General features: G+C 31.6%; 3 protein-coding genes and 2 pseudogenes across 5 annotated transcripts, besides 4 other annotated features; 3 read left to right on the forward strand and 2 right to left on the reverse strand.

Moving 5' to 3' along the window:
• Positions 1 to 9343: part of a mobile genetic element that runs on past the window's edge.
• On the forward strand, positions 1071 to 2058 carry TVAGG3_0728500 (organellar and viral DNA polymerase type B; the record flags this gene model as incomplete). Its single annotated transcript, XM_051244411.1, has 1 exon — positions 1071 to 2058. A coding segment is annotated over one exon (988 nt), but the record flags the coding sequence as incomplete, so codon positions are not given.
• TVAGG3_0728510 lies at positions 4069 to 4643 on the forward strand (annotated as a pseudogene). The gene has a single exon. A coding segment is annotated over exon 1 (575 nt).
• Positions 5658 to 5870, reverse strand: TVAGG3_0728520 (uncharacterized protein; the record flags this gene model as incomplete). The annotated part of the gene is made up of 1 exon (XM_051244412.1): positions 5658 to 5870. A coding segment is annotated over one exon (213 nt), but the record flags the coding sequence as incomplete, so codon positions are not given.
• On the forward strand, positions 8460 to 8696 carry TVAGG3_0728530 (uncharacterized protein; the record flags this gene model as incomplete). Its single annotated transcript, XM_051244413.1, has 1 exon — positions 8460 to 8696. One exon carries the CDS (start codon positions 8460 to 8462, stop codon positions 8694 to 8696), a length of 237 nt encoding a protein of 78 aa, XP_051091000.1.
• Positions 9344 to 10497: a mobile genetic element.
• A 1475-nt stretch (positions 10498 to 11972) lies between these two features.
• Positions 11973 to 13012: a mobile genetic element.
• A 6492-nt stretch (positions 13013 to 19504) lies between these two features.
• Positions 19505 to 20358, reverse strand: TVAGG3_0728560 (annotated as a pseudogene). The gene has a single exon. A coding segment is annotated over exon 1 (854 nt).
• Positions 20359 to 23535: 3177 nt separating this feature from the next.
• Positions 23536 to 23886: part of a mobile genetic element that runs on past the window's edge.

The following is a 23886-nucleotide window of genomic DNA, read 5'->3' on the forward strand; positions in this document are numbered from 1 at the left end:
ACAGCATGTAAAAGATTATGCAAAATTTATGAAGACATACAAAGCATTTAAACAATATCTAAATGCTTCTAAAGATTATGCAAAATTTCTGAAGGTATATAAAGCTTATGAAAAAGCGTATGAAAAGTTTATACATTGGGGAATTGTTGTAAAATATCGATATGAAGACTAACCAAAAATATATTTTTGCTTAAATAGCTTCAGGGTCTATTTCTTCAACCATTTCACTTCCTTCGTCAATGTCAATTGAAGCTTCTTCAACCTTTGGTAAGAATTTCTGTATAACATCTTTGTTCGTTATTGTCTTCAGAGATGAAGGATAATATTTCACATTTGTTTCACCCTTCTTATATTCTTTCTGTTCGGAAAGATTCATAGCAATACTGAAGAAGTCAATGTTAGAGTTCTTTATGACAGTATAATGAGTATCTTTGACATTCACGAAGAAACTCTTTTGTTTCAAAACTACTGCTAACTCTTGTGAAGTATAACGTTTGCGGTCAATGACGATAGCTAATGGTCTGACATACTGACCAAACTTAGATTCTTTCACAAACTTCTTGTTAAAGATAACATTAACATTTGAAGCATTATTGAACTCATTCTTGATGGCATTAGCGAGAGCATTGTATGAAAAGAACTTGCAATCTTGCATGTGTTTCATTAAAATAAAAATATTAAATTATTTTGAAAAATAACTTAAAAAAAATCTAATCTAATTTTTTCAAAAATATTTTTTTTATTTCCTACTAAAGATGTATCGGAAGTTGTCTAAGTTAGAACACTCGGAAATAAAACAACTTCTTACAGAAGCTAACATAGATGTTGCAAAGCATTACGCAACAAACAAAAAAGCACTCGCTGACTTCATTAAAGACTACAATGGTGCAATAAGTTATGATAGAATTCATGAGTTCATTAATAACAAAACATTTCCTTTAAATGACGTTGCTATTGACTTATATCATAGACGTTCAATACCTCATGAAGTAAGGCGTGAGATGTTTGACATAACAAATGCAAACGTTGGTCATACTCGTAAAGCTCTTTCGCATGATGTTCGTCAAGAGATGTTTGACATAACAAATGCAAACGTTGGTCATACTCGTAAAGCTCTTTCGCATGATGTTCGTCAAGAGATGTTTGACATAACAAATGCAAACGTTGGTGAAACAAGAAGAAGAGACGACACACTGAAACAACAGAGAAGAGAGATGTTTAAAAGTGCTATAGAACAAGTTCGTAAAGCTAACGATGTCATTCGTTCCATTGACGACAAACCAAAAGAAGGTGAGAGATGGTTAAAGAAAGATGAAGAGAATAGGAAGAGAAATGTGAAGTCAGGCAATAGACTCATTGACTTTAACATCGAAGCTTTAGATGAACCAAACAGAGACTACTTACACAAACATTTCGGTAAGGTTTTCATGAGACTCTTAGAGAAAATTAAAATAAACTCACAACAGAGATGGATGGTATGTTATAAACTTGGTGGAAAGTATGAATGTTCTACGTTAAACCTCAATAATATTGGAACACTACTACATCAGCTCTTGAAGGAGAACTTTATATCAGAGATAGAAGCAAATGCTGCAGGTATTGTTGAAATGCACTATGACTTCTTCTTGACAAACATAAAGAATCTTACCGAAATAAAGATGTATGATTTAACAGAATATGAAGGCTTAACGATGTCAGATGTAAAGAAAGGCAAACCAAAAAAGAGACCATATAGAGATGAAAGCACACTGACAAATGACCAGAAAGCCATTTTGGAAGCTCTTAAGCAAACAGGAAACCCAGCACTTATAGAAAGCTTTTGGAAAGATAATGGTGAAAAGAAGTTTTATAAGAAGAGAAGCGGTCAGTTCTGGAAGTATCTTTGCACATTACCTATAAATCTTGAACGCTACCAAATCTTCAATGAACTGAACAAAAGAACTGCAACACTTATGACAGAAGACAATTGTTTCGTTTATGCTTGCATTCAGGCTGGAGTAGATGAAGAAACTATTGACCACATGAGAGAAGTCATTCGTGTTAGAGACTTTCCTCAAAGTAAAGTACAAGAAATTTCTGACGCAACAGGTATAGCATTTAATGTTACCATTGGTTACTTCAATGACTCAAGACATAATGAAATAAAGAGATACATACCAAAAGAATGTGAAACTGTTCGAACTATTGACTTACTTCTTGTTGAAGACCACTACATGCTAAACGAAAGATTACCAATGACAACATATTTCATTCGCAACTATATAGAAATTCTCAAAGCTTGTGGTGGAATGAACATTGAAAACAGATGAAAATATATACAAAGAGAGAGAACAAATATGTAGTTCGTTATGATAGAACAACACCGTTATGGAATGTTATGAAAACATTGTGGGAGTGCAAATATTTCGAACCTATTTCTTATGGAGAACTTTTCACATATACGACTGACTTATATAAACAGAACCTTGCACCATTTAAAGATTTGACATATGCTCCAAAGTATTGTGTACAACTGAAGAAGAAAGCAGAGTCAAAAGAAGTAAATAAAAATAAGTGCAAGTTCATTCCTGAGCATGTTTTCTTTGCTGACTTTGTGTGAGTACCAGACGGCTTTCATAAAGCTTTAACATATGTACGACAGTGAAGATGGTTCAGTGAGTGAAAGCATTTGGGGTCAGAACTGTGCAACAGAATTTTTGGAACGACTTCCTGACAAGAGTTTAATATATTTTCCATAACCTCAGTTATGATATAAACTTCATCTTAAGACACATGACAGAAGTGAAAGGAAACTCCCAATCATTAAAGGTTCACGAACAATGCAAATAACTGGCTTATATAAGGAAGAGGCAATTATTATAAAAGACTCTTACAGTGTTATAAATAAGAAGCTTAAACTATTTCCTGCTATGTTTAACTTACAAACAGGACCGAAAGAAGTATTTCCATATAACTACTACAGCAGTGTTTTGTTAGCAAATGACAACAGAACTGGTGTCATTTCTGAAGCATGTAAGTTTCAAGGATGCAGATACGTTCATGAAGAACATAGATTCCATCAAAGGTTGCAGAATAGATGAGAACCACTTCGACTTAGAAAAGTATAGCACATTTTATTGCAAACAAGATGTAAGAATTTTAAGAGAAGGTTTTGTTAAGTTCCGCAATGACATATTGAAAGAATTTGATTTAAACGTTTATGACTACGTTAGTATTTGTTCTATTGCTAACAAATTGTTTGAGAACAGAGTGTACTTCCCGAATGGAAATTTATATGACCTCTCAAATAAACCAAGAGAATTTATTTCGAGATGCATTCAAGGTGGAAGATGTATGTTGTCAGATAACATTAAACAAAAGAGCGAAAAGAAACTCATTGCTGATTTCGACGCTGTTTCATTATATCCATCCGCTATAGCAAGACTTTATACTTTAGAAGGTATTCCAAAGGTTATGAAGAAAGAAATGTTAAGCACAGAGTATCTCATGAGACATTTATTCGATGACGACCAAAAGGAACCCATTGGTGAAAAGTTTATGTCTGGCTTCTTTGTTCTCATTAAGATAACAGAGATTGGAATACATAGACACTTTCCTTTAATAGTTTGTGACCCTGAACTAAATCCAGAACTTAATGTTCCCAGAAGTTCAAACACTTGCTGTTTAATGTATGTTGACCATATAACATTACAAGACCTCATAAAATATCAAGGTGTCAAATGTGAAGTGTTGCAAGGATACTATTACGATGGAAACAGAGATATTAGAATAAGAGATGAAGTAAAGAAGTTGTTTGAGTTAAGGTTAAAGTATAAGAAAGAAGGAAATCCTTTGCAAGAAAATATAAAGCTCATTCTGAACAGTATTTATGGCAAAACTATTCTATCTCCTATTGAGTCAAAAATAACCATAGTAAATGACAAAGATGCTATAAGATATGCCATCAGAAACTACAACCATATAGTGAAGTTCGAAGGTTTGGATGGTTCAGATAAAACTATTTTCAAGCTAACGAAAAGTATTTGCAGACACTTTAACTTCTGTCCACTTGGTGTTAACATTCTGTCTATGTCGAAGAGAATAATGTGTGAAGTATTCTGTACTGCTGAGGACTTAGGAATGGACATCTTTTATAGCGATACCGACAGTATGCATCTCTACAATGAAGATATCCCTCGTTTAGCTGAAGAGTTTGAGAAACGTTATGGAAGAGTTCTCATTGGTAAAAACCTTGGTCAATTTCATAGCGACTTTGCAGAAATCACACCTGGAAAACAAAGTTTAGCATACAAGTCAATATTTTGTGGAAAGAAGACTTACATAGACTTACTCACGAATGATTTAAATGAAGTTGCATTTCACTGCAGAATGAAAGGCGTGAAGCAAGATGTTATTGCTTTAACCGCTAATGAAATGTTTCCTGACTCTGTTCAGTGTTTCTATGATGAAGATAAAGGTTTAATGGTTCCGCAAGGAAAATTTGACAAAGACTCTGAGTTCAGTTTAATGAAACTTACAAAGCACTTTATGACGGTCAAGAGATTGGATTTGACTTATGTAAGTCTGCTACACCTGCATTTGACGAGAAGTTTAACTTCTCAATAACGACTAAAACAAGCTTTATTCGTAAGTTGAAGTTCTGAGGTCATTTATTTTTGTCAGCAATGAGGTCATTCGTGATAAAAATAAGCCGCTAGCGGCAAGGGCGAAGCCCATGAGGTCATTTACAATACTGCGATGGTAGAGTTTAAGAGTTGTGCTTCAATGTAGAGACAGTCCTTATGGTCTGGAGGTAGCAAAAAGGTGCTTTATGGTCATGAGTGGAGAACATGTCTATCCAAAACTCACGATTGAAGCCAGTAAGCTTGTAATACTTAGGATTTGGCAGTGGTGAAGTTCTTGTATGACCAATGAACTCATTTTCAACTCCCTTACTTAAGTTTGAATATAATATAGCTTGCTTTCTATCCCAAATGCCAGGTGTTACAATCTTTGAAAATTCATTTTTCCTCGGAAGCATTGCATAATAATTGAAAACATTTTTGAAGTCATCATTTGGTTCAGAGATTTGAAATCTTATACGTAATGGATTTTTTTCTTCTTTTAGCTACTTCATTGAATGGTGAGAATACAATGAATTGACAGTCATGAGTTCCATCTTCATTTTCATTAAATTCATAATGAAAGTCTATAAGTTGTGGCCGACTACCTTCTTCCTTCAGTTGTGCAAGAAACTCACGTAAAGGCTGTAAAGTTTGTACTTCAATGTTGAACTTTTTTCTCGAACATCTCATTAAATGAAATCATCATACATTGCAACAATGTTGTATCGTCTTTAAAGTATTTGTATATGTGAATGTTTTGGGCGCTTAAAGACTGTTCGTCATTTTCTAATCTCGACTTGAAGTATAAAGTCAACCTTTCTGAAAGCACGTGTTATATCATAGATGTTATGCAATGTACTTCTCTTCATTTATGTTCACAATCCAGTCTGTTGGAAACTTAAACGTTACTCTGTTCCCCTTTATTTTGACGTCAGGGTTTTCACTACTGAACGCAACAGATAAAGGTATTTGTCTATACATTTAATTCGGATAAAAATAAACCATTTACTCTTTCTTTGCTTCAGCTTCTTTAGCTTTTGCTTCAGCTTCTTCTCTAGCTTTCTTCGCCAGCAAACGTGGGTTCTTTTGTCTTCCAGCAGCTAATGCAGCAAGTTGTTTTTCACTAAGTTTTCTCTTTGGTCTCTCTGGCTTTTGTTCTTGTTTTTGTTCCTTCAGTTCGGATAAAATTTGCTCACGAATTTCTTTCTTCAATGCTTCAACATCTATGACCCCTTGGGTCTTGTCCGTAGGGCTTGTCTGAGTCATTTGACTGCAGATAAAAAACAAAATTAAAACTTTAACCGATGTAAAATGAGCTTGTCAAAATCAGAGCGAGAGTCTATTATATTAAATGACGCCAGAGGAATACAACATCCTTTCTATTACGTAAGTCAGAGTAAAGATGGTAAAATATACGTAAGAAAAAGAAAGGTTCCATTAGCGAATGCAGAAAGCGACAACATTAAGGTGTATGGCAAGGGTGAAGTCCACGTTAAGCCTTCTATTCAAACTGAAAAGTCAATAGAACAAGAAGAAAAGAAGCCAGATGTACTTTCAATAACGAACCAAGAGCTTATTGCAAAGTTTGTGAATTTCATTGAAAAGCAAACCGAGTCAAAGAACCCTGACCCACCAGTGAAAGAAGTTGAGACAAAAGAGAATGTACAGTTCATTGAAAATGTCAAGAAACAACTTCCACCACGAATGCCAAGAAGAAGAGTGAGAATAATGAAGTAAATAGATATTTTTATCCGAAGTAAATACATGCAGAACGAACAGTTAAACGAATTTACTCCAGCAGAGCATATTCATCAGATTCGCTCATATTTCGATATCATAGACAATGCAGTTCAAATTGGTGACACTAATAGAAAATATTCTGACGCAAAGATTCCATCACAACCTGGAACTGCTAAAGATAACACATGGGTAACATTCAATCTCTCACCTCCTGGTGAAAATATGTTGGACCTTTACAATACATTCATTACGTATAAAATGGAAGGTCAATTTATTGTAGATAAAGAAATTGGTTCAGGTTCCAATAAAACAAACCCACCAGGATTTTGGATTGGTTTCGATGACGCTTTCTATGCAGTTGCTGGATATCAAATCCTTGCAAATGGTCGTATCGTATATTCTCAAGACAACGCAAGAGAAGAAGCATATATAACTTCAAACTCACAAACTACCGAACAAATAAAGAAAGTAGATGTTTTCTCAAAGACTCGACATGAAGATGTATGGAGTCATTCGGGAACATGCAGAACAGGACAAATTGTTAGTGGTCCAATTACAGCAGGAAAATCATTTGATTTTAAGCTTCGTTTAAGAATTCCTGTTAGAAGATTCCTTCCATTAGAAGCTATTCGATTTATTCCAGCTTTTGCAGGAAACATTCAGCTTAAAGTAAAGTTCAGTAGCGACGCCTTACAATGCACATCTATATCTGTAAATGATATCATTGCTTTCAATCCAACTCTTAAAGTTGCATTTGCTTCAGATTCAAATCCACCGACAAATAAATTTGTTCCATGGAATGAACCATTCACTATGATAACGAAGGCAGTAGAAGCTAGTGGAACAGTTACTATTACAACTGTAACCCAGCAACTATTTCGAACAAAGATGGATTTTAATGAATGTTTCATTCATCCAAAGTCATTCTCTTTAGACCCTAACATTTATACAGAACTTGTAGAACATTATACAAACGAGGCTTTATGTTTTCCTGTTAAAGTTATGGATTGGATTCCTATGGACGGTTCATTCTCAAAGAATACAGATAGTTCAAGTGCAACATTTACAGCAGCTTATACGCCTATTAATGTTAAAAGTATTTGGGCACTATTTAGAAAGAAAGACAACTATTATGTTAATTTTGAGAACCCTAAGTTTAAATATTTCTTTAGCTTTCCATGGGAGCTTATGGAAATATGCCTGCAGAACCCGAAAAATCATATGGACCTGTATTTTATGAAATGGTTGCGAACGCTTGCAATACAAACAATGATATGATAGGATTTAATGAAGATGTTATGAGGTCATTGGTGGATGATGGTAGTGTGGAACATAAATGGGATAGTTATGACAACACACATTTCTTATGTGGTTTTCCAACAGAAGTGGACTTTTGCTTCCAGCAAGGTCAAACATCTACTGCTCCAATAACATACAAATTGTCTGTTAAAGGACCTATTGAACTAGCAACTGAAAATGTACCAAAGCCACTTATTGGATTTATGAGGGATTGTTGCTTTGCCATTCAGGTGCGTGCTAATGGAATCCCCATAATAAGATTAGATGACTATAACTTAGCTACGGACGACAGTGAGGAATAAAGGATGAACGTTTATTTTTAAAGCTTATAAATGAGTTCTTCATCAAGCTCTCGTGAACCTTCACCATCTATGAAACAAACTTTACCAAACGATTATGGAGCACCTATTGAATATTTCTTACGAGCTGCACAATGGCAAAGAGCAGTTTCACCAAGGTTAGGTGTTCCACCAGCTCCTGTCAAAAATAGCATTTGGTCAAGTCCTTATATAAAATATGGTCTCCCACTAGGTTTGCTAGCTACAGCAGGAGCAGTTGATGTTGAAAAGAAATAAAGCAAATGTTGTAAATAATACTGAAGTAGCTGAAGTTAAACAAACTCAACCTTCACAAGCAAAACCTTCAATGACTCCTGAACCTATGGAAGTACAAACTCCTGTTCAAAAGTCAACTCCTAAACCGACTCCAACATTTAAACCAGAACCTACTCCTCAAATAAATCGTAAAACTCCTGCGTTTCCTTACTGAAAAAATAACGTTATTTTTATTTAATATTAAAATTTTTATTTGATTGAAATGACAAATAAAGTCACTGAAGCAATGAAACAAAAGTTTTTGGTAGAATACATTAAATCAGGAACTATTCCAGAAGGTTTTTACATTCATACTATGAAGGATGGTAGAGTTCAGTTTAGAAAGATAAAGCAACCATTAGATAAAGAAGGAATTTTGAGAAAGATTAAACTTCATGAGGACAACATTGCTGAACTTAGGAAGAAGTTAGAAGAGTTGGAGAAAGGAAGAGAGTTATAAAGCAATGAATTCAACAGGGTGAAAAAACAGGTGAAAAAAGAGGTGAGATCTCACCGCTTCACCTAAATTTATTTTTGTGCTATGTTTTCATACGTGTGAGGGTGGTGATATCATTAATTTTTTATTTTATTTTTTTATTTTATTTTTTATTTTATTTGGATGTAAATGACGAAAACTATTGAGATAACAAACTACAACGGTCATGAGTTCAAGAATTTGTTCTTCGTTCCTCGTGAAAATACATTCTATCAGATACGAGGGAGAAAGGGTAAAGTTAGTTTGAGCGTTTATGACAACAAACATAATGGGAGATATATAAAAGCAATAGATACAAACGGTAAGCGTGTTTCATTAGCTTTGTCAAAACTTACTAACATTTATTTTGACAGTGACTTTGACTCTGACGATTGGAGTGACAGCAGCGATACTGAAGAATATGAACTATTGTGTGAAGCACAGCAATGGGAAGCGCTGCAATACTTTTGTAAGTGAGAACATTAGTGGGAACGTTAGTGAGAACGTTTATTTTTCATTAGTGAAGTCGTTTGTGTTGTAAAATATACGTTAGTAGTTTTGTAAAGTGTCAAACCGTTATCTTGGGTAAGGTGGAACGCAGTGTCGCCGTACACATGATATGTATACTAACTAATGAACGCTTATGGAGTGGAGTTTTTGGGTAAATCTGATTTGCTTATAAATGAAATAAAATCAAAAGAAACCATATTGGCATTATATTATGCAAAAATAAATGATCTTACTTAGTACTTTTAAAGTTAATTTCAGAAAAAATTTGACACAATGGTATCCGGCACATACAAGTGGTGTACAACCAAAATATAAGTTGGTTTAAACATATATTGCTATATCTCATGATCTTACTTAGTACTTTTAAAGTTAATTTCAGAAAAAATTTGACACAATGGTATCCGGCACATACAAGTGGTGTACAACCAAAATATAAGTTGGTTTAAACATATATTGCTATATCTCATGATCTTACTTAGTACTTTTAAAGTTAATTTCAGAAAAAATTTGACACAATGGTATCCGGCACATACAAGTGGTGTACAACCAAAATATAAGTTGGTTTAAACATATATTGCTATATCTCATAATCTTACTTAGTACTTTTAAAGTTAATTTCAGAAAAAATTTGACACAATGGTATCCGGCACATACAAGTGGTGTACAACCAAAATATAAGTTGGTTTAAACATATATTGCTATATCTCATGATCTTACTTAGTACTTTTAAAGTTAATTTCAGAAAAAATTTGACACAATGGTATCCGGCACATACAAGTGGTGTACAACCAAATCTTCGACTCGATGAACTTGTCATCGAGTTATATTCCAGTGTTGTTCCTTCATTCCTGATTAAGTTGCAAATTAAAGGTCTGGATTCAGAGAGAAGTGTTAAAGTTATCAAAAAAGTCACAAGAGATTTCGAAGAAATGACACAATTTAAAAAAGTCGAATGCATCAGTATGCTTGAAGCTGTTCAGAAAGGTCTGAAAAATGATACACTTGATCCCAACATTGTTTACTCAACATTAAAAATATTATTGCAAAGAAAACATTTGATTTAATAAACATTTAATTTATTATAATTAATTTTTTATTACAGTATAGTAAAAAATGCTATAAATAAATTATTATATTTTATTAAAATGTGACTTTTAATAGTAAGTGAATAAAATAAATCAGGAATTGGGAAAGAAGTAAGGTTAATTAAAAATAATGAAAATTACAAGTTTAAGGTTAACGAAAAAGTGACAATGGGCGAGTTTGTCCCCCACTCTGAAATTATAAGTCATCTTTCTAATACATATTTTTGGAAGGGCATAAGATACGCCAACTTAAATATATTATTAAATATGAGAAAATCACTCAACAAAAAACAATTCTTTCAAAAAGTTTAAAATTTATCTTTCTAATACATATTTTTGGAAGGGCGTAAGATACGCCAACTTAAATATATTATTAAATATGAGAAAATCACTCAACAAAAAAACAATTCTTTCAAAAAGTTTAAAATTTATCTTTCTAATACATATTTTTGGAAGGACGTAAGATACGCCAACTTAAATATATTATTAAATATGAGAAAATCGCTCAACAAAAAAACAATTCTTTCAAAAAGTTTGACATTGATCTTTCTAATACATATCCTATGGAAGGGGTTTACATTCACAAAATAAAAACCAGTTCAAAATCTTATTACTCCTTGAATTAAAATCATTTAATTTCAAATCCATTCCAAATCCTTAAATCTGTATTAAAATCATTTTGCCAACAACCAACACAATACAAATTACATTTCCATATATCTTCTTGTCCATTTTAATTTTTTATCTCATTTTATTTAATTTTATTTAAAGCATATAGACATCGAGATCCTTTACACATAGTTATATAAAAGTCAAATACATTATAAATTCTTAATTCTAGAGATATCTCAAAATCTCATTTTTTTAATTTAAAATACCTTTCATTTTTCACAGTACGATCACAACAAACAAGCCATTTACTAATTAACACATATAAGAAAAATATCAAATTACAAAACAACTTTCAATATCATTCGCATCGAATTCTATTTTTTCATAATTATCAACTACATGTTATTATATAATATATGTCGGCGCATATTCCACTCTATACAAGTGTCAGACACACTCACACAAAGCTGTGAGATTCATACCTCTATCAGTAGGACTTCTCAAATCAAGAACACATATGTTTCACTATCGCACATCTGTGTAGGATCTAATTAACCCTTTGGACTGGTACTTCAAAATTTGATAATTTGATAATTTCATGTGATATCATCATTTGCCTTTAAAACAACTGTGCGTTAAACTAGACACGTTTCTCTATCATAATGCAAAATATCAAAGTTTGGGAGACTCCCAAAGTGTCTGAAACTGATCATAAGGGTGAAAAACCGTTTTCCAGAAGTTGGGAACGTAGGGTATCTCACATTCACTGAAAACGGTGAGTAAGAATAGATATATTGATTTGTATTAGAAGACTCAAAATAATATGCTGATTGTTGACCAGACATTGTGTTAACTGAATAATTATATTTGGAAGACCAAAATGATTTCTTTATGAAGAAAACTAATATATTTTGTGGTCTATTTGTTGATGAAAGAATCGATGAATCATCTGTGTAATTATCTTCGCGTTTGATTCCTGCAACATTTGACATAACAACAATCTGTTCGCATTTTGTCATACAAATGACTTTTATCGGTGTTGAATCAATTTTAAGGGTGCACACGAGAGGATCATGTAAACTTCAGAATTTAGAACCTTATTTTTAGGCATTATCTTGGCTACCTATTTAGGCTCGAAAAGCAAAAAATATCAAAAAATACAACTTGACTCCATTATGACCCTTTCATGAAGGTAGTTTTTATCCGCTAGTATTTTCCCTTTGAATCTCTTTACAATTCGAAATCAAATTCAAACCTCAGTAGAAGAAAGGAAGAATCGACTTACTACGGTTGTAATACGAATAAATACATATATTTAATTATTTTTATTTACATAATAATTGTTTGAAGCTCATATTCCAACAAATTTTTAAATAAAAACATTAAAATGTTGAAAATGTTCATATATTTTAATAGGGTTTTGGCACTTTATTGAGGAATTACTACATACATAGTCGAACTGAACTTGATATTTTGAAATTTAAATTATTTATCAAAATTAAAATTTAACTTGAAATTTATAATTATTTAGTCATATTTTGCATAATTCTAAGTAGATTTTGTAAAAAATCAAGAAAGAAAAATTTTAACGTGCATTATTTTTTCTTTTTTATAATAATACATATTATTATATAATTAACATATTCATAATGTTTCACCCTTTCAAAAATATAATCCTCCTCCTCTCAAATAAACGTACATACGGGTGGCCTCTTTTTTCAAAAAATTAAAATTTGAAATTTTGGGCTCAAATATTAGAGATTTTTTCAACCTTCAACGATATATGTTGTCTATATCAGACCTCCTTTCTTTTTGATACTTAACATTGTTCCTAAATCTTAGTCGTTAAGGCTGTTCTGAAAATATTTTTTTTCGAAAAAATTCGAAAAAAATTCTTAAAATTCAAAAATCCCTTAATTCCTGAGGATTTTGGAAAAAAGTTTTTACATGAACATGTGTATATTATATGAAGTATATTGATAAGGTAAAAATCAAATTTTATTGCATATTCATCGAGAAAATAAACTAACGAATCCCTCAAAATTGAGAGGGTAATCCTCCTCCTCTCAAATAAACGTACATACGGGTGCACCCTTAAGTGTTTTTAGTTCATCTGAAAAAATGACTTCAACTTTTTTAGCATCTTTAAATGCAGGAAGACAACCATCAACATCAAATATTCCTGATATTTCATATTCAACACTTTTTTCCATATCAATATGAACACATGTTCCATAATTTTCATGGATATCAGTAAAATATAGATTTCCTTGATAGTAACCATAACTTGATTGACTAATTCTTTTTACATAATGTGTTGGTTTATTTGCATAAGCAATTATTAAATGTGAGTTTGTTAATTGTGGCAATTCATAAGTAAAATCTTTAACATTGATAACTACACTTACATGCATATCAGATGAATAACGTTCTGAAATTCCATTATATTGAAGAACTAAATTTGGCTGGCGACCTTTTATTCTAAGTAAAATTGATTTTTCATATTCATGTTCATTTTCATTTATTAATGAATAAACAGGCTTCAATGGTTCTCCATTTTCGAGCATAAACATATTTGCATTTCTGAATACAGCAATTGTTATATATGAAGACCAAGCCCTAATTTGAATTGTTTTTACTTCATCGTTTGTAAATTGAAGAGTTAATTCATCATCAGATACATATGGAGGCAATACAGCATCAATTTGTCTGATATCTCTTGCTTCATTCATTTTATTTGTTGATTTAATTTTTTGTTTATGCATACCCCGAGACGGATTTATTGAATGCAGTATCCGTGTATAATTTTCTTCGATCGATGACGAATGATGAAATAGTAGGTGAAGCATCAAAAAATTTAAAATACGTGATTATATCAAAATTCTGAAGGCGCCGTTATAATTGAAAACTACAATCTATAAATTAATGAAATTATAATGAAGAATGCTTTTATAAATATTTTTCAGATTCAGATTCAGATTTTAAAGGAATTTACGATATCGTCTCGTAAAAGTGGAATTCGGATCAAAGAAAAAAAAAAAACAATTGAGTTTATCTTAGATCATAAGGAATAATTTTATTATTCAGATGATGAAAATATCTATATTAACGAAGCAAAGAGAGAATGTTAAGATACTTATGTTCATAAGGCGTGAATCTTTACGAATCAAATTGAGCTTACATTTAATAGGAGATTATATCAAATCAGCTAACTCAATCTTATAAGTATGTATCAAAATGTTTTATCCAATCATCACAATTCGCGATATTTGGACTACGTTGAATCTTAAATCAGGAAAAGTTTACTTCAAAGCTTGCGTATGTGAGAAACCAAACTACAAAAAATTATAGACTCTCAAAATAATCATAAACAAGAATTGCACAGGTCTTACAGATTTTTATGTTTCTCCGATGTTCAATGGCAATCCAAAACACGCATTCCCAGATTTCATACCGATCGTCCCTACAGAGAACATCTTAAAGTGTCATTTCCTGATTCAATTTTATCATGTTGAAGAAAATTCTAAGATCAAAGAGAAAGCGATCGATACAGCAGTTATTCCATTAAGTTGCATCTCAGGTAATAACAATACATCTGTAGAAGTCGAGCTTTTCTCAGAAGCAGGCAAAGTTTCTAAAGATGTAACTCTGCAAACACCAAAGAAATCAGAAGGTTTGTCATTACAGATCACTATCCCTCCATTCTACTTCCCTCCTCAAAACATGGCTACGCATTGACTGATAATTTCGATATTCCAAGTTTGTCTGGAATTGACGAGTCATATGCTGATCTTTACATCATCCCTCTTTTCTGCCGACTTATTAAGAAGCGCGATTCTAAAGTTCTCCCAACATTGGTTCAATTATTGATCACATTTGGCGATGGCGGTAGAACATCACTTCGAAAGTGGTTGTTCAATCATTTCGATCCACAAACAATTGGTGATGACTTCCCAACATTCTATCCGGAAGCGATTAAAGCATTTTGTCATGAAATCATTGAAGGAAAGATCGAAACAACAATCATTCCAGACTTTTCAACATCTTTACCACTTATTCTTGACATTATGCAGATTGTTTTCTCCGATGGCAAACTTCAATCAACAGCTCAAGACTTAATTACAATTAACAACTCACTTCTTGACTTGATTTGCTTCTTATTGACTAAGGATATTGATTGCAATTCCATTACAGAGTCATTGGGACTCTTCTTCTTCCATAATCTTTCAGATCTTGGAAATGAAGAAATCGTACGATTCGTTTACACATTCCTTCGAACTATATCTAAGGTCAGACCCATAATTGCACATCCAATGTCTGCTACACGAGTTCAATGGATTTTCTTATCTCCATTATCTCTTTCTAAGCACTTCTTGATCAACATGACTAACAACATGAAACCATTATCAACGAACGCTATGTATTCACCTTATTCTAAACTTACATCACAATTTTTGTTGTCGACACAACAATGTTTTGGCGGTCGTGATCCCGACACATTTGCACTTTGTGCAGGCTTTTTAGCTCGATTGTTATCTAACTTAGATGAGATTTGTTATAGTATTCGACAACGAATCGCATTTGCTTTATTCCCTCTTATTGATTTATGTTCTAATCATTTTGAATCCCCATTATTTATGTCTAACAAACGAATGCAAATTGCATTGATTCCATTTGTTTTATTCTTAATCAAGAACAGTGAACAGAAGCAGTTATTATCATTCTTCCATTCATTATCTATCTCATTCAAGTGTCATTTCATTTCATTCCTTAAATTGACCGGAAAAATCATCATTGACACATTGGATGTCATCAAACCAACATATGAATGTCCACAAATTAACTTGAATCTTCTTGATTTGCTGACACATATTTACATCAAATTTTTGTTTGACGTCAAATCAGAATTAGGTGTTTGCATGAACGAAGTCATCCAGTTAATTGAAGTTTTGTTGTGTCGATACCAACCAACAGATAACTACAAGTATTTGTATTTACTTTGTGATTCATTATTCGAATCATATCCATTAGAACGTAATTTCATCATCATGTCTACTAAATTAATTATGTACAAACAAGCAAAATCACGTGCATTGAGTACCGCATTGATTATTAACAGTTTCAAACAAGATTACAATCGATATGAACAAGTTAATGTTTCCACACTTTCATTCATTGATGAATACGCAACAATTCTTTTAGAAAACAAAGTTTCAATGATTCCTATGTTTAAAGAATATATTTTGATAATTAAAGAACTTACACCAGACAATAAATCACTTAAAAAGAAAGTTAGTGATCGAATGGATTCTGCTTTATCCATTGCAGATATTGTTGAAAAACAGAAATCATCAAAACAAGCATTGTCCTTCGTTGTCAACAATTAATGTCATTGGCTGATGAAAACATGGACTTTCCAAACATGCGCTTAAAGTGGTTGAGTGAATTAGTTCGTATCAATATCGAATCCGGTGATTATATCTCAGCGTTTGTTTCACAATTACATTGTACATGTTTAATTGCTACGGTTGTTGAACATCGTTCTAAACATGAAAAACTCGAAAATAAAAAGAAGAACGAACGATTGCCTAAACCACCCGGTTTCCATTTATCAACGACACAACCAATCAGAACGGCAAACAATGTCTATGATTACGGCCGATCTAGAACATATCAAGAATTCTTCTTCATTCCTTCAGTTCAAGTCGAAACTAAAGTTAAAGTTGATGCAGGAAATGCCGATGCCGAAATTTTGTTGTCTGATTTTAATGAAAATCTTTTGATTGAATATTTGAATTCATCTGTTTGGTTATGCGAAGAAGCACAGTTATATTATACATTGCGCGGTTTGTCATCAATGGCATTACGTGTTCTTTATCAGAACCGCGATTACGGCCGGTCTAAAGAAATCTGTTCTAAATTGTCCAATTATTTGTCTAGTATTTCTACAGGAAACACAGTTGGTGTCAGTGTTCCATTGGCCTTCTTCATGGTTGAACGAAGACAAGGCGGTAAGAAAGATCAACGAATATACTGCTGCAAGAAGACGGAAACAATCCATTTTGTTCAACAACTGAAGAATCGCGAAGGAATTGTTTGTCCAACAGATTATTGCGATCATCATGAGGAATGCAAAGGTGATGGTATTTGTTTGATCCAATTAGAGCCATCGGATGATAAAATCGAAGGTGATGAAGCTCCTCATTCATGGGATAAGTTCCGATCCGTTGTTTCTATCAATAAACAATCACAGAAATCATCTGAAGAACTGAAGAATCCTATTAAAACTCTTTACATCGAAACATCAGAAAAATTACCATTTTATCATCAAGGTGTTTCTATCAAGAAGATTGAGATCCAGGAAGTTCGTGTTAAAGAATTATGTGTTAATACATTGAACCGAGCATTCACATCTCTTGATCAACTTGTCAAAGACTTCGATCCATATCTTTCTATGCCCATTGGTGCATTCAAGGATTCACCAATGGTTATTTTCGGAAAAGATCTTTGTCGATACAAAGAAATGCTTTATACAACATTGCAACATCCTAACTGTGCACGTGACTGTTTGAGTTTTATCAAACAAAAGTATCCAGAACTTCTTGAAGAAAACGTTTCTAAGTTCTCAGAATGTCTTGTTAAAGCACTTAAACAACATCGAAGAGCAGTGAACGAACTTTTGATTGAATTTGAATCCGGTGACGAAATCGATAAAATCAAATCCGATCTGGATGATTGCACAGAAATGATCAACAAGTTCTGCAAAGACTTCGAAGTTGATATGATTGACGATCAAACAGTTTATGAAGGTATTGTTGATCCAATGTCATCATTTTGTGCATATGAAAATGAGTATGATTAAAAACATAATATTTTTTTTAATATTTTAAAGTTTATTATAATGTGTTAAAAGATCACTGCCTTAGTTTACAACTTAACACCCGAAGATATTTTTCTCCTATGAAAGAATTGATATTTTTGGATTTATCTCTAAAATACAAACTACGCCAGACTTTCAAAATCATCCCTTTAATTTAGAATTAATTCCCAAGACTACTATAAACAGAATTTAATAATTTTTACAATATTTCTATTTGGTTTACAACATTATACATGAAGTTACCATTGACTATGATCGAATTGATATCATTATTATTTCTATATTTTTCTCGTTATTTGTTTAAAAAATGCAGAAGATATGAAAAATTATTAATTTTTATCGTTTAATCAATAACAAAATAGAAATATGATATTTACCAAAAAGAAAATTTATGGATGGACATAATGAACAAATTTTATTTTCTTTCTTTTGTTCAAATAATATTATTTCAAGATTTCCTTCACATGGACTTAAATCAATGAATTTTAAATTATTCTTAAATGAAACTTCTCCTTTTTCTGATGTATAAACAAATCCAATAGATGAATAAGAATCAATACTACATCGATAGATATAAATCTGTCCATCCCAACCTGCTTTAAATAATTTTCCTTTGTTAATCTCAGGATTGTTTTGGAAAGATGAATCGAAAATATCAAGTCTATAAGATGTAATATAAACAATTCCCCAATCTTCATAATTTTGATAATTATTTATATAATTACATCGGTCAATTCTTCCTGGACAATGATAAAAATAAGTAATCAATCCGTCAGTTGCTTTTAAATTCTCAAAATTACAAAATGAAACATTTACTGTTGATTCAATATCTCTATACATAAAACCTGTACTTTGATATGAAATACAGTTAGAAATGTTTGTTTTTGAAAGTGATCCAAAACATTGATTTTGGAAAATCATACATACTACTGAACTATATCCTCCATTACAAATTGATCCTTGGAGGATTGTACTGTTGATTTTTCCTTTGAAATGAAGAAATTGGCCAAATACAGTAGATTTACTTTCAAATGAACAGAATTTATCAATAATAATGGCAGTATTACTAGAATTTTCAATATATACTGTACCTGGACCTTTTGAAAAAACGTTTTCGCAAAGTAAAATCGAGTAATCATTTGTATTTTCGAATTTAACTGCTCTATCTTGTAGGTTGATAAATTTACAGATGTATGCAAAGCATTTGCTCGATGTTGTAGGAACTTGTTGGTTTTCACCTGTAATGACTGAAGAAGGAGGATCAATTCCTTCATAATAAAGACGCCAAATACTATTTGTAACTTCTTCACAATGAACATGTTTTCTAAAAGCAATTAATTTGAACTTGGTTTAGAGCCAAAAAGACTCCCGAATTAAATTTTAAAAATGAAAGGGGGGGTAACACCATATTGAACTTCCTTCCTATAATTCAAAATTAAAATTAATTTCAAGTACTAATTTTGAATGTTTGAATCATTCTATATTATCAGCAAAACAGCGGAGTTGAATTACATATGGCGCAATAACTTTTGAATAGAATATTCTTGATAAAGTGAAATGGGAAGTGAAATTATATTAAGAATATAGGTTTTGCACAATCAAACTATATGAAATGGTTTAAATTTGGAGATTTCTGTAAGACAATATATTTTTTATAGAAGTTCATATAGAAAAATCAAATGTAAATTTTTATTCAATAAGAAAATTTAAACTTCTTCACCTACATCAGTATTTGTTGTTGATGATTTGTATTTTCGGATAACAATAAATGCAATAATAAATATTGCAATTTCAATAATAATACCAATACGATTCCAGAAATTGCACCAGCTGGAGCTTTATTACTAGAAACATTCTTCTGATTATCAGTACCTGAAGTTTCATTCGATGTTTGTGTTTTTGGTAACCATAATGGTTTCAAATTTCCATTATCATACTGAGGATAGCCTTCATTTGATATCTTTGGATCATCAAATTTAAAATCAGAAAGTTCGATCCTTCCGTCAATTAATAAAATGTTAATATAGTTTGTATGACTACATGAATAAATCTCTGATTCCTTTAAATCATCTGATAGTAATATTTCATTGTTATTATTTTTACAATAAATATGACTCCTAGACTTACTTTGTGGTCCTATATAATATCTTACTTTCACTGAAAACGGTGAATAAGAGTAGATATATTGATTTGTATTAGAAGACTCAAAATAATATGCTGATTGCATTTCGGAAATTGTGTTAACTGAATAATTATATTTGGAAGACCAAAATGATTTCTTTATGAAGAAAACTAATATATTTTGTGGTCCATTTGTTGATGAAAGAATTGATGAATCATCTGTGTAATTATCTTCGCGTTTGATCCCTTCAGCATTTGACATAACAACAATCTGTTCGCATTTTGTCATACAAATGACTTTTATCGGTGTTGAATCAATTTTAAGTGTTTTTAGTTCATCTGAAAAAATGACTTCAACTTTTTTAGCATCTTTAAATGCAGGAAGACAACCATCAACATCAAATATTCCTGATATTTCATATTCAACACTTTTTTCCATATCAATATGAACACAAGTCCCATAATTTTCATGGATATCAGTAAAATATAGATTTCCTTGATAGTAACCATAACTTGATTGACTAATTCTTTTTACATAATGTGTTGGTTTATTTGCATAAGCAATTATTAAATGTGAGTTTGTTAATTGTGGCAATTCATAAGTAAAATCTTTAACATTGATAACTACACTTACATGCATATCAGATGAATAACGTTCTGAAATTCCATTATATTGAAGAACTAAATTTGGCTGGCGACCTTTTATTCTAAGTAAAATTGATTTTTCATATTCATGTTCATTTTCATTTATTAATGAATAAACAGGCTTCAATGGTTCTCCATTTTCGAGCATAAACATATTTGCATTTCTGAATACAGCAATTGTTATATATGAAGGCCAAGCCCAAATTTGAATTGTTTTTACTTCATCGTTTGTAAATTGAAGAGTTAATTCATCATTAGATACATATGGAGGCAAGACAGCATCAATTTGTCTGATATCTCTTGCTTCATTCATTTTAATTGCTGATTTAATTTTTTGTTTATGCATATCTCGAGACAAATTGGTTGAATGAAGTGTATGAGTATGATTTTCTTCGATCGATAACAAATGATGAAATAGTAAGTGAAGCATTAAAAAATTTAAAATACGTAATTATATCAAAATTCTGAAAGCGCCGTTATAATTGAAAACTACAAACAGAAAATTAATGAAATCATAATGAAGAATGCTTTTATAAATATTTTTCAGATTCAGAATCAGATTTTAAAGAGTAGTATATGTTGATGGGTTGTGTGACTTTTTTTGTAAACGTAAGAATTCATACAATATTGAACGATTTTGTATCATTTTTTTTAACATATGAAGTAAAAAAATGTATGATTCTTACGGTTTTTATTCTTACGTTTTTGAATAAATCAAGATTTAAAAAATTTTCAAAATTGTAAGACATTTACACTCAGCCCATACATAATGAAATAAAAAATAATTTATTTTATCTTTTATAAAAGAAGCTATATATAGATGATGTCAGGTATTCCGCGATTAATTAAAACAAGTGTTTAAATCATGAATGGAATCAATGAAGTCATAATCAAAGACCTCATAAACGAGAAAAAGAAATTGAAACTAATGATTATTTGAATTTATGAAATCAATAATTTGATTTATTCGCTCTTCAATAATTTCTATTCTTTTTGTTAAATCATCTATTTTCATTAATGAGGTGATTCTTGATTGAGGAATAGATTTCAAACTAACCACTCCTTTTATTTTTGAAATTTTGAATCCATCAACTTTAAACATTTTATTCAATTTACACGTTGTCAATTCTTCAAATAATTTTTTATTATTAGCATAATAGTCATTAAATTCTTCAACAGATGAAAAAATTTTTATTTCAGTAATTGGTTTAATAATGTTTATTTTTTGTTTATCATCTTTACTTTCATTTATTTCTTCCTCCTCTGTTTCATTTATTTTTAAAATTGGTTTCATTTATCATTAAATAAAAATTAGAATATAAGTGATGAAATATATTTTTTAATTAATATTAAATCAACTATGGCTGCAGGATTCTTTAAAAAATTATGGGAAGGAATTAAGAAAGCTGCGGGTTGGGGTCATAAAAATATTATTAAACCCGTTGCAAACTTTTTGGCACCAGTAGCGAAAATGGCAGGAACTATCATAGGTGGAGTATTAGGTACTAAAGCAGGTAATCCGGCAATGGGAGCACAAGCAGGTAACGCAATTGGTGGAATTGCTGAAGGAATACTTAATAAAATAGGAGGTAGATAGTGGAAAAATAAATAAATATTATTTTTATCTTAGTATCGGTTGTAGTCTTTGATAAACTTTTTCTCCTTTATTTAATATTTCTCTTATTGGGGCGGCTTTTGGTGTTATTGATTCAGCAACGTCACTAATTGCTTCTTTATTCTTAAATATCCAATTTGCTCCTTTTTTCATTGTTTCCCAAACTTTATGCGCTCCTCTTTTTACTTTATCCCATAATTTTTTAAAGAATCCTGCAGCCATAGTTGATTATTTCATTAAAATTAAAAATTCATTTTCATCTTTTAATTTTGATTTTTTATTTATTAATAAATGACGACTAACTATTTGGTGCCAAACACTAAACCGATTAATGGAAATGTGTTTCATTCATTCGAAAAGATAAATGAAATATTCGCAAAGAATGACGGTAGAAGATATTATAGAGAACTTGAAAGTTCATGCTATGACTCTGATGCTCCATATTTTGATGATAAACAAACTCATTTAAGAATTACAAATCCGGCTCATGATGTGAACCAATTAGGTGACACATATATTAAACGCAAAGTTAAAGCAACTCTAGTTTCAAATAAAGCTTTCACATGTGATGCCGCTTTTAAATGCATGCGTTTATTCGTTGGTTACAAATCATCAAATCAAAGCTTTAAACAATTAGAAGTAGAAACCGAAAGAGGTGATGCCGGTTATCTTCAGATGGATTGCGCCCGTGAATCTTTCGCATTTGCAACATATAAACCAAAATCAGAAAGGAAAGTTAAAAAGTTTGTTCATTCGTTATATAATAATGTTCAAAAATATGATAACTCAGTATGTGGTAAATATATTGACCCTTCAGAAGTTTTCAAGAAAGCAAATGAAGAAGTTGATGTCACTTTTGATATGATTATTCCGGTAAATGATTTGTTAGCATTTCAGGCGTTCGATGATTATCCTAAATCATTTGGTGAAATCATTCTTAAATATTATGTTTTCAGGGATACTTTAGTATTTTGTCAGGTTGACCCGTTAAGAGTTGCTGATTTACAAAATTACGTTTATGAAAAGATAACTGATGAAAATTATGAAAAGATTATGAATCATGTTTATAAATATGATCGCAAATTCCAACAAATCGGACTTCCTGCCAAATTAATTACAAGCTTAGCCGCTACATCTGCTGACGCAACAGTTGATGACGTTATTATTTCATGCACAAAGATGGAAGTTTTAGAGGATAAATGCATTACACCAGGATACGGTTTAATTGAAGAATCAGTTAAAGCAATACCACGTTTATTTAGTAAGGAAGATCCATTCATGATTCCAGCTCAACATATTGACGTTCGTTCACTAAATAGAGGTTGCATCACTCCTGAAGGTATTAGCTCAGATTTCTCATACGCTCTTCATAATGTTACAGATGTTGTGTTAACATTTCCGAAGAATGCAATGCAAAGAACAGTTTTAGAAAATCCAATGCTTCGAGGTCTTCAGGTCACTATAGATTCCAGAAACTTCCCCGATCAAGCGATGACCACAGTGGGCGACATATTCTTTACACGTATGCTTCAAGCTTCTGATTTAGATGGAGTGAATGAATGCACAGAAGAATACGAGGACTCATTAACTAGACCACTGAATGATGATAATGGCACGCCATTAGCTAGAACATGGAAAGACCAAACTTCATTCTTATGCACTATTCCAGTTCAACGTGATGGAGCGGGTATATTCTTTGATGGATTA

The sequence above is a fragment of the Trichomonas vaginalis genome, chromosome III (genome assembly GCF_026262505.1).
Source record: "Trichomonas vaginalis G3 chromosome III, whole genome shotgun sequence".
Taxonomy (NCBI): domain Eukaryota; phylum Parabasalia; order Trichomonadida; family Trichomonadidae; genus Trichomonas; species Trichomonas vaginalis.